Genomic DNA, 12,116 nt, shown 5'->3' on the forward strand with positions numbered 1-12,116 from the left:
CCTTCCCATGTTGCTTTCCTGACAATAGGGCATTTATGTCACCATAAGTCTCAATCTTCATGGAAGTATTTCCAGTAAATTGCCCACCATTTTGGTCTCTTGTCCTTATTGTTGTCAATGTCCTGACATAGCCAAAACTCTTCAAATTTTGTTGTGTTTTTTTGTTCAAAAGTACATTCTTCCTTATAATATTTGTTTAATTTTTGGATCACTATTTGAAAAGAAATGAATGTTTCCAATTTATTTTTTCGACTTCATCTCACCAGTTCTTTCCAAAGAAAGTAAGTAAATTTTGTTGCTATTTTTCATATTATGACACTGAAAATCAGTAAGTCGAATCCTCTATAGCATGTTTAAGGAAGAAATATGACATGAATGGAATATAGTAAGATTCAGAAGAAATATTCCTGGTTCTTCATTGTAGGTGAAAACTGGAAATGCCCTGGCATTGAACATCAGCACAAGAACAAGGGGACATGTATGAGGTGAGTGGCATAGACTTGAGAGAAAGCAGGTCTCAGGAGAGAGTCTGAGTTTGCCATGATAGTAATGTATGTGTGTGTGTGTACATGTGTAAGTATACATCAGATGTTAGGTATTCAGAAAATTTTTACCAATTTTATAAAAGTGGTGCACATGTTGATTATTTGAGACAGTTCCACTGTAAACAGCTATCAGGAAACAAAATCCAGTATGTAAAAAACACTGAAATGGTACAAGGGATTGAGCCCTCAGTCAGAGCATTCAGCTTATATACCACTTTAGAACAGTTCTGACAGGGCAGAAAATGTACACATTCACTGAAAATGGTAAAAATGTAATCCTAGTAATCATTAAAAGCCATCAGTGAATTGTTAGCTAATCATTGGTAACATGATGCCTATTTTTAACAGGTGTCATGCGGTGGAGATGCCCTCAGAAAATAATGGAAGTAATCAATGTGGAGAAACCAATCAGATTTCAAATTTTATTGTGCATAAGAGACTTTCTACTGGAGTAAAATCCTGTGAATACATTAAGTTTGAAAAAGCCATCATGGATACTACATCCCTAAAGAGTCCCATAACATCATCTCAACATGGACAGAAACCCCATCAATGTAAGGAATGTGGGAGAACTTTTATTTGTTACTCATCATTTAGGGCACACATAAAAGCTCACACTGAAGAGAAACCCTATACATGTAAAGAATGTGGAAAAGCCTTTATATACTTCTCCAAACTTAGGGTCCATATAAGAATCCACACTGGAGAGAAGCCTTATGAATGTGAAAAGTGTGGGAAAACCTTCAGATCTCCCTCAAACCTCTGGACACATAGGGAGACTCATACTGTTGAGAAACTCTATGCCTGTAGAGAATGTGAGAAATCCTTCTCTTCTCCCTCGTCTCTTAGAAAACATGCGAAGGTTCACAGTGCAGAGAAAGCCTATGAATGTAAGGAATGTGGGAAAGCCTTTCTTCATTCTTTTTACTTGATCATACATGCAAGAATGCACACTGGAGAGAAAGCGTATAAATGTGTGGAATGTGGGAAGGCCTACAGTTGGCCCTCTGACCTTAGGATTCACATGAGAACACACTCTGGAGAAAAGCCTTATGAATGTAAACAGTGCCAGAAATCCTTCAGTTCCCCCTCATCCTTTAAGGGACATTTGCGAACTCACACAGGAGAAAAACCGTATGCATGTAATGAATGTGGGAAAGCCTTCAGTAGTCTCTCATACTTTAGAACACATGTGAGAATCCACACTGGAGAGAAACCCTATATATGTAAGCAATGTGGGAAGGCTTTCAGTTGGTCATCATCATTTCGAGGACATTTGAGAACTCATAGTAGAGAGAAACCCTGTAAGTGTAAGGAATGTGGTAAAGTCTTCAGTAGACTCTCATCCCTACAAAGACATATGAGAAATCACAGTGGGGAGAAACTCTAAATGTAAGCAGTGTGGGAAAGACTTCTGTAGTCCCCTATCCTTAAAAAAAAGACAGGAACTCCCACAGGAGGGAAACCCTATGTCAGTAAATGTGGCAAAACCATGTAAATTAACATCACTTATTGTGTACAAAAAATTGCATACTATTAGACAATTTTTATAAGCATCTTATATTGTTGGCTTTATTAGTGCCTTATACTTAAAGTAGGCTCCTATCACATTATTTACAATTTTTTTTTAAGATTTTATTTATTTGACAGAGAGCACAAGAAGGGGGAGCAGGAGAGGGAGAAGCAGGCTCCCCACTGAGCAGGGAGCCTGATGCGGGACTTGATCCCAGCACCCTGGGATCATGCTCTGAGCTGAAGGCAGACACTTAACCAACTGAGCCACCCAGGTGCCCCACATTATTTACAATTTTTCTGAGAAATACATTTAGGAGATAAATATTCCTTTAAGTATTACTTTGCCAAGGCAGCCCCAACAAATTGCCACAAAGTTGATAAACAGAAATTTATTCTCTTCCAGATCTGGAGGCTAGAAGTTGGAAATCAAGGTGTCATTAAGATTGGTTCCTTCTGGGGCTCCTGGGTGGCTAAGCTGGTTAAGCGTCTGACTCTTGATTTTGGCTCAGGTCATGATCTCAAGAGTTGTGAGATTGAGCCCCATGTGGAGCTCCATGCTAGGTGTGGAGCCTGCTTAAGATTCCTTAAGATTCTCTCCCTCTCCCTCTGTTTCCCTACCCCTCCTCCCGCTCATGCTCTCTCTCTATTAAAAAATATATATAGGGGTACTTGGGTGGCTCAGTCATTAAACATCTGCCTTTGTCTCAGGTCATGGTTCCAGGGTCCTGAGATCAAGCCCCAATCGGGCTCCCTGCTCAGCAGGAAGCCTGCTTCTCCCTCTCCCACTCCCCCTGCTTGTGTTCCCTCTCTCGCTGTGTCTGTGAAATAAATAAATAAATAATAAGTAAATAAATCATCATATATATATATGTATTTCCTTCTGAGGGTTCTGAGGAGGAACTTGATCCATGGCCACTTTACAAGCTTCTGGTGGCTACCACAACACTTAGTATTCCTTGGCTTACGGACATTCCAATTTCTGCCCTGCCTTGACATCACCATTTCTACCTGCTTTATCCCTTTTTCTTGTAAGGACATGTGTCATAGAATTCAGTGCCCACCCTAATCCAGGATGATCTCATCTTGAGATCCTTATTACCTCTGCAAGGACTCTTCAAGTAAAGTCACATTCATGGATTCAGAGTGGACATATCTTTTGGGGGGCCACCATTTTACCCACTATATACCCTCTCAGCCAAGTTACATACCTTTTGATATGTAGTGTTTTAATTATGAATTGTTTACATAGAAATTATTTATCCTATAAGTCTTTTGGACCAGATCTTTTGAAGTGTATTTTTAAATATGTAATCTTTGGGATTTTAGATCCATTTTATATCTAATTTTCATTGGGTTTCAAGCATGTGGTTATTATGATAATGATACTTTGGTGTCATTGGAATTTTGTTTCTTGCACATACTGGGACTTATATACCAGACATCTATTCTCTCTTTCCTCCTTTCTAAGAAAAACAGTATTTTTGAGGTTCTCAGTCTTTTGTATTAAAAAAAAAAAATGTATGTTTGGCATTTCTTCTAGTTAGTGGACACAATATTTTATTTTCTGGCAGAGATTCCTCAGTGTAAAGCTGTTGAATGAAGACACCATCATCTGATTTACTTTCCTCTTTTGCTCATTTTTGCTCACCCTAGCTCTTGGCGGGAATTGGATACAGAGCTTTGAATTAAAAAGAGAGACCTTGTTACTTGAATATGATAAAAGCTAGAGTAGCTATTTTGTGATAGATTGTGATGTATCAATATGGGTAAGCCTGGGAACATTTCCCAGAATCTTTTCCCCATATTGTCCCAGATTAGAGATGGTAAAGAGGCAAACTTTGCGTGAGATCAGGAAGGCAGAAATGAACAATATGTCATACTTAGTTTTGTGAACTATTGTACAGTAAAATATATGCATCAGAGCCTCGTGAGCACCAATTTCCAGCAGATTTTCCTGCCTTCTGGGCCCATTAATCAGGAGTGTCTGCAAACCAAATAGCAGTTATTTGACTTCATCAGAGTTGGTGTCATCCACAGGCATCTTCCATAGCTCTCCTGTCATGGATCCACTTCCATTCTCACATATCCATAATTTAGATCTTTCCTGCAAGCTCCAATACGTCCACCCAGGCCACTGATTTGTTTTTTGGTTGGTGACCTTTCCTGACACTCCCTCATTTCTCCAATTTTACCATATTTGTGTTAGGTTGAATTTGTGTTGTAAATATCTTCCTATAATATGTCCAGTGGCCCTGTGTACCTGACTCCACAGGAACTTCTGAAATTTATAATTGTGTCAGAAAACACAAAGGACTTTGTTTCCTGATTGCATTGTCAAGTGGTTGCATTTACCCTGTACTTTTTGTTTCTGGACAATTCTATATGAGAAATAGGTACCTTGTAAATACACGAAGCAGACTGTGGGAATTTTTTGCTAACAGCTGAATGCGATCTCTAAATTATAATATGTGTTCAATTACAGTTTTTATGTTTGCAAAATAATTTGTGCTTTTTGGTCAAACAATATTTTGGTACTTAATTCTTGGAAGAATCCTAGTGAAACTGATTTTATATTTTCTGTATATTTAAAACATTATCTTTCATGTAATGAAAGGGTATGTTACCATATTCCAATACAATTATGGATTGTCAAAACAATACTGTAAATTTGTCTTTTTAAACATACATTCTGAGGCCATAAGACACATTTTAGTTTTTTGTTTTTTTTAAAAAAGATTATTTATTTGCCAGGGAGAGAGAACAAGCAGGGGGAGGGGCAGGAAGAGGGCGAGGGAGAAGCAGGCTTCCCGCTGAGCAAGGAGCCCAATGCAGACTTGATTCCAGGACTCTGGGATCATGACCTGAGCCGAAGGCAGATGCTAAACCAACTGAGCCACCCAGGCGTCCCCATATTTTAGTTTTTTTATGTGAATTTTCATATTCTTACAATTTTAAGCAATTTCCCCTTTAAAACTACTTAATCCATTTGTAAGAATAAAAACTTATATATTGGCTAGGTCACTGCCCACCAGCCAGCACTCATGAGAAACATGTGCAGTTGAACAAAATTCCTGCAGTTGGGTGACCGCTTAGCATGAGAAACAATAGAACATCTCAGAAATTGCATAGTAGAAAGAACTTAGAGGAAGTGGATTTATTTCAATTGATTTGGGGGAGGGCATCACAGAAGCAGGCTTTGCACTGGGTTGGACATTGTCAGGAAGTGTACAGTAGAATGTTAATTCAGCAGGCTTTGGTTACTCAAATTCTGCACTTTACAAAGAAAACACTAGCCCTTGACCAGCAAATTCTGAGTCCTTGGAATATTCTGCCTAATAAGGGTGTTTTGTATGTCTACATTCTTGGATCACACTGTATCAGTTTGGGTAGTTTATGCTAACAATGTGACTTATAGTGAATGCCTGCTTTTGTAGGCAAAAGATAGATGATGCTGTACCAGTTTGACCTCTGAGGATGGGAGCTGGAGGTTAAGTAGCTAAGCTCAGCTATGTGGATGTTACATGGCTACATGACTGACCCCCAATAAAAGCCCTGGAGACCAAGGTCAGGTGAGCTCTGATTGTCGACACTTCACATGTGTAGTCATACATCATTGCTGAGGGTGCTATGTCACTGCTGAGAGAGGACAACTTAAAAGTTTGCACCTGATTTCTCCTAGGCTTCATTCACCAAATGTGCTATTTCCCTTTGCTTATTTTAATCTATCCTTTTACCATAATTATGGTATAATGGCTCTTCTGAATCCTGTTGGTCCTTCGAGAGAATCATGAAGCCTGACAAGGCTCTTGGAGACTTATGATACAAGAAGTGAATGTAATTGTATGATTGAGAATTTCAACAGTCCGCAGAGTCCACACGTATCTGGGCTAGAGAATGTGGCCGTTTATAATCCTTTTCAAAGAATTATAGGGGCGCCTGGGTGGCTCAGTCAGTTAAGTGTCTGCCTTCAGCGCAGGTCATGATCGCAGGGTCCTGGGACTGAGCCCCATGTCGCGCTCCCTGCTCAGTGGGGAGTCTGCTTCTCCCTCTCCCTCTGCCTGCCGCTCCTCCCTGCTTGTACTTTCTCTCTTTCTCTGTCAAATAAGTAAAATCTAAAAAAGAAAAAGAATTGTAAATTGCATTATATGTTTGGCATTATCATTTTGATGCTATTACAGTCCAAATAACAGAACTTGTATCCTGGAAATCATAAGAGTTGTCCCTAGTTTGAAAAAGGGATAGGATCATCTGCATAGTTTTACCCCAGCATATGTCCTTTCCTATAAGCAGAATGATATCTATGCAAGCTTTTGGTGATCCATTAGATGCAAGGAAAACAACTGTAGCTGGCGAGGTGATTTTTCCTAGGAAAAATGAAGGTGAGCAGCAAATACAGTATGTCCTTTTGAGTACTATCTTCCCCCAACCCCTGCTCGCTCTCACTCTCTCCTAAATAAATAAATAAATAAATAAGATCTTAAAAAAGAAAACAAACACCAGAATCTTAATTTTTAGGTAAGCAAAACGATTCTGTCCACCTCCTGGACAATGTTACAAAGAATGGCAGATAAAGGAAAGAAGGAATCTTGAGCCATCAGGCCTTTCTTGGAATCCAGTTGGAAAATAGTTACACCCCCCTGGGCCATGCTTGCCCTCACCTCAGGTACTTAGCCAGAGGGAGGTGATGGCAGAAAAAGGTGCAAAGGCCAGACTTTGCTGTGTCTCAGAGTCTCCAAGCAGGATTCTTTAGGCATAAAGACCGTAACACTCCTACGCCTCCCTCAAGGACTTCCTTCAATGTTTTACCACTATAGCTTTGCTCTGGTTATTGTAACTTCACACTGATACCTGTAAACCGCACCCCCTGACACCCGGAAGATATGTTAGCAGTCATCCTTCAAATATATGACCCACTAAAATACATCTGAAATGTCTCATGACTCATGTTTTATTAGACAGTAGTAAATAACCTTATCGTAACAGCAGCTAGCCCCTCGAGGTCCTGGAAGCCTTGCTTCCAAATTCCTTAGAGACTTATGCTATCCTTAAACCCCACTAACTAAAAAGTACATAGTCAGTCACTCCTCACAATCCCAGTGCAGCTTTCTGCCCACAGGTACTGTCCCCGTGCTTAATAAAAAAACTCCTTTATGCACTGAAAATTCATGCAGATTCTCAAGAATTCTTTCTTGACTGTCCACTCCATGGCCCCACATCATAAAGGGCCTGGCATTGGTCCTACAGAGTCCTGGGACTCTGAGCTCTGGGGGAACCGTGGGTCTGAGACAAAGGCAGACCTAGTATTCTCAAGGAGGGCCCTCCTGGGCAGGACTCCAATCTTTGGCCATCTACATCATAATCCAGGGCCTGCCTTGAGGCCACTGCAGCTCTGGCATCCCCATCCCAAACCCAGTTCTGTGCTTTTTACTGTAAGAGTTCACTAAGAGATCCATCTCTCTCCCCACCTAGGAAACACTTCCCTGGAGCAGCACCACATAGCAATGAGGTTAGAGGGAGTAGAAAAGGGTCAGTGAAAGCTGACCCCTTTCTCCACACCCCTTGGTGGGAGAAACCGCTCTCCAGCACCAGCAGCTCAGCAGCACGACGCCCAGTTGCCACCCCCACTTGACGGTCTCACCCCGCCTCACCCCTCCGCGCAGATGCGCAGATGCGCACCTGCGCAGTCACGGCCCTGGGCAGGAGACTCAGGGCCGCACACGTGCAATCCACGCGCACATGCGCAGTCACGGCCCTGGGCCGCAGCCCGCAGGAGACTCAGGGCCGCACACGTGCAATCCACGCGCACATGCGCAGTCACGGCCCTGGGCCGCAGCCCGCAGGAGACTCAGGGCCGCACACGTGCAATCCACGTCCGGAACCACCGCACTGGCATCTGGTTCCCTAGTCGTGTCCAGACTCCCGGCCAGGTCCGCAGAGCGCGCTCCTTAGTGCCCCTGGTCTCTCACTTCCCGAGACACAGCCCCGGGATCCCAAGCCCCTTAGGAAAAGCAGTTCAAAGAAAGACGGGCCTCCGAGGCCAGGATGTGCCCCTCGGGTTGCTCCCGGCACACACGGCGCCCGCTCCAGACCAGCCCTCCCCGGAGGCAGCTGCGGGTCAGACCTTGGCCGAGTGTTTCCGCGCGGGGGGATCTCCTTTCCGTTGTGGACGCGGCTCCCGCGGGTCTCCCGGAAGAGACGGAGGGCAGGAAGTGGCAGAAAGCCCCGCCCCGGGGGACTCGCCGCCGCTTCCGGTCGGTGCCCGGCAAGGGCTCCGGGCCGTTTCTCAGCTTCAACCTTCTCCCCTTCTCTGACTGGCTGCCTGGGGGAGGCCGCTGAAGAGGGCCAAGCCCGCCAGGTGCGAAGGGAACCACAGCAAGTGCTGGACTCAGACCTAGAGGAGGACATGATGGCTGAAGAGGCGACAGACTCCGCAGCCTGCCGGCGGTTGCTACTAAAAACAAAAGGCACGTCCAAAACTGTCAGATGGTGAGCGGCGCCTCCGTGGAAGAAACTTAACACAGCGTGACCGGCTGGAGCGTTCCTCACAAGGGATACTGGCCCCTGACTCTCGGACCTCGGGCTCCTGTCATGTAGTGCTGATGCCCCTTGACAGTTTCTTAGGGATGGGGCAGGTTCAGTCAAGTTTCATGCACGATGGGAACTCAGTGGTGTGCGGTCCCTTCCCACCAGGTCGGCTAAGAGACACTCACTTGTGATTTGTCTCGGGCGCCGCGGGAGGGGGGCGCACCACGTAGCTACATGGGAAGGGGGTGAGAACTGTCCACTTTTATTTTTTTTTAATTTTTTAAAAAGATTTTATTTATTTGAGAGAGAGAGAGAGAGAGAGCACATGAGAGGGGGTAGGGTCAGAGGGCGAAGCAGACTCCCCGCTGAGCAGGGAGCCCGATGCGGGACTCGATCCCGGGACTCCAGGATCATGACCTGAGCCGAAGGCAGTCGCTTAACCAACTGAGCCACCCAGGCGTCCTGAGAACTGTCCACTTTTAAAGTGCAAGTAGATATGCATCTTCTATGAGGTTTGAACAAAAACCCCATTGTGTGTGAATGTGTAAGTATCCCAAACCTGATCATCTAACAAGCATTTCTCGATCACCTGTGTGCCAGATCCTGGGCTATGGGCTGGAGATGCATCAATGAATACACACACACACACACACACACACACACACACACACCCCTAAGTCATAGGGATGTACTGTACACCATGATGACTATAGTTAATAATACTGTACTGTAAATTTAAAAGTTGCTGAGAGTAGATCTTTTTTTTTTTAAAGATTTTATTTATTTATTTGAGAAAGAGAGAGAATGAGAGATAGAGAGCACGAGAGGGAAGAGGGTCAGAGGGAGAAGCAGACTCCCCACTGAGCAGGGAGTCCGATGCGGGACTCGATCCCGGGACTCCAGGATCACGACCTGAGCCGAAGGCAGTCGCTCAACCGACTGAGCCACCCAGGCGCCCACTGAGAGTAGATCTTAAAAGTTCTCATCACAAGAAAAAATGTTTAATTCCAATCTATGTGTGGAGATGGATGTTAATTAGACATATTTTAGTGACTTCATATACATATATAAAATCGTTGTACACCTAAACAAATACAATGTTACACATCAATTATATTTCAATAAAATAAAGAATAATACCACGATGTTCACTATAATTACTTCTATTGAATGGGTATTGAAAGTTCTAGACAGTGTAATATAAGAGAAAGAAATTACAGACATAAGCTCTTTAAAAGAAGAAATGAAATTTATTGCAGGTGATATCATGATTTAGATTGAAAACACAAAAATTCTACAGACAAGGGACTTGTCCTATCAAATATCAGCAATTATACAAAATCATAATCATTAAGACAATGCGCATGGATACAGTACGGGTGCAAGGATGGTTATATCAAATAGGCATTGGCTAGTGGACTAGAATAATAAGCCCCAAATCAAACCTACATGTGTATATAACTTTGGTATTTCACAGTTTATATAAAAATCAACTCCAAAAACATGGTATTGTTGGAGGAGGTCATCAAGAGAATGTGACCACTGGTTGATCCTCAAGCTGGACCTGGGCAACTTGACAACTGGCAATGTAAAGGACACAGCCTTGAGAGAATAAGATGTTGTTGAGACCCTCTGGACTGAGTATGTAACTGAGCCCAGTTAAGGCCTCTATAAAGACTTTTAAGGATGGATGTGGAGACCTACTTATTTTGTGGCCACCCAAGACAAGCCTCACATGTAAGTTCCCTTGTTTATTTAACCTGACAACCAATCTAGAGTGATCTGCCTCTTTCTTTGGTCTCTCCTTGCCCTCTGTATGGGGCCCAGTTTTTTTTTTTTTTTAAAGCTTTTTTTTTTTTTTTAAAGATTTTATTTATTTATTTGAGAGAGAGAGAGAATGAGAGATAGAGAGCATGAGAGGGAAGAGGGTCAGAGGGAGAAGCAGACTCCCTGCCGAGCAGGGAGTCCGATGCGGGACTCGATCCCGGGACTCCAGGATCATGACCTGAGCCGAAGGCAGTCGCTTAACCAACTGAGCCACCCAGGCGCCCGGGGCCCAGTTTTAAATTTCACCTGGGGAATGCTCAAGGTTTCAAGTAACGGAATAAAATAGAGTATCATTCAGCCTTTAAAAGAAAGGCAATGCTGGCACATGCTATAACAAGGATGAACCTTAAGGATATTGTGATAAATAAGCCAGTTGCGGGGTGCCTGGTGGCTCAGTTGGTTAAGTGTCTGCCTTCAGATCAGGTCATGATCTCAGGGTCCTGGAATCAAGCCCCACATTGAGCTCCCTGCTCAGTGGAGAGTCTTGATTCTTCCTCTCCCTCTGCCTCTGCCCCCCACTTGTGCTTGTGCTTTCTCTCTCTCTCTCTCAAATCAACCAATCTTTAAAAAAAAAAAATAAGCCAGTCACAAAAGGACAAATGTTGTAAGATACTATATATACATTTTTTAAAAATTGCTATCATCTCTAGTAACAATATTTGCTTCTTCCTTCCAATTATATTGATTGTTGTGTTTTCTGACATCACATCATGGATTAATGTATTGATAAATATTTGGGGTAAAAATAAAAATAGTTGGTTTTCCATTGATTTGGTTTGGTTCTTCCTTTCAATGGGAAGTCTCTCAGGCCCTGGTTTGAGTACTTAAGCTGGCCCAGCAGTCACTATGTCTCAAAGTGGCCAAAGGACTTTTAAGATCTGAAAATGACTTTTAAAAAAGAAACCAATTGGTGGCACCTGCTTAAGATTTCATCCAAAGGTAAAGCACAATCTATTCCCCAGTTGGGACTTTACTATAGTGAATGGGTAAGAATAAAGTTGTTTCTCTTTTTGACAAAGCCCTGGATGGGCTCTGATTCCTAATGCACTTCCCTCAATGCAGGGGGATTCAACAACAATGTTCTGGCCTTCGTGTCTGCCATTGAGGAGATCAATAGGAATCCCCTTTGGTTAAACCACACAATTTTAGGATATCATGACTACAATGCCTACCACGGTAATCAAAGCAACTTGGAGAGCACCCTGATGTGGCTTACAGGAAGGGGAAAGACTGTACCCAATTTTATCTATGAGAAACAGAATAGGTTCATGGCCATCACTTTAGGAACAGCATAAGCCATTTTTGCACAGATTTGGGGTAGGTGGAGGAAAGACACTATTGGAATTGTACAAATCCCCACAGGTTCACTTGAAGGTAGGTTGGAGAGAGGAAGGGATGAAGTGTTTCCTCAGTACTATGCTCTTGCAGCTTAACAGTGTATGTAGGAACTAGACCTATGCAACTTTTCCCAGGGAACAACTAGAAAACACTGTATTCTTGATGTGGGGAGCCCTTTATGTAAGCTAGAGATGAGATGTTAGGGGATAAAACAGAAAAACCAAGCATTACTGATTTAAATAAGTAACAATGACTTCCGGGAAACTGCTTTCCTGGAGTTACCTGGAGTTACCTGAGTTTTTTAGGTAACTCTTAGAAGAAAAACAGATAATGAAATAGGAACATTTTCTCCCTTAATTCTTTTTG

At 42.9% G+C, this 12,116-nt stretch overlaps 1 protein-coding gene across 1 annotated transcript in view; it reads left to right on the forward strand.

Annotated features, from left to right (window-relative positions):
* LOC114226113 (uncharacterized) overlaps window positions 1-2,018 on the forward strand; it is a 28,870-nt gene extending 26,852 nt beyond the window's left edge. Inside the window, exons 5-6 of the mRNA XM_028126022.1 lie at window positions 425-485; window positions 894-2,018. Coding sequence (XP_027981823.1) covers window positions 425-485; window positions 894-1,935 — 1,103 coding nt within the window. The 3' untranslated portion in view covers window positions 1,936-2,018. The remainder of the gene's footprint in view (window positions 1-424; window positions 486-893) is intronic.
* Window positions 2,019-12,116: the final 10,098 nt, after the last annotated feature.

This window comes from Eumetopias jubatus, unplaced genomic scaffold, assembly GCF_037043125.1.
Source record: "Eumetopias jubatus isolate StellerSeaLion01/CBP00866 unplaced genomic scaffold, mEumJub1_p1.0 scaffold_1, whole genome shotgun sequence".
NCBI classification, from domain to species: Eukaryota; Metazoa; Chordata; class Mammalia; order Carnivora; family Otariidae; genus Eumetopias; species Eumetopias jubatus.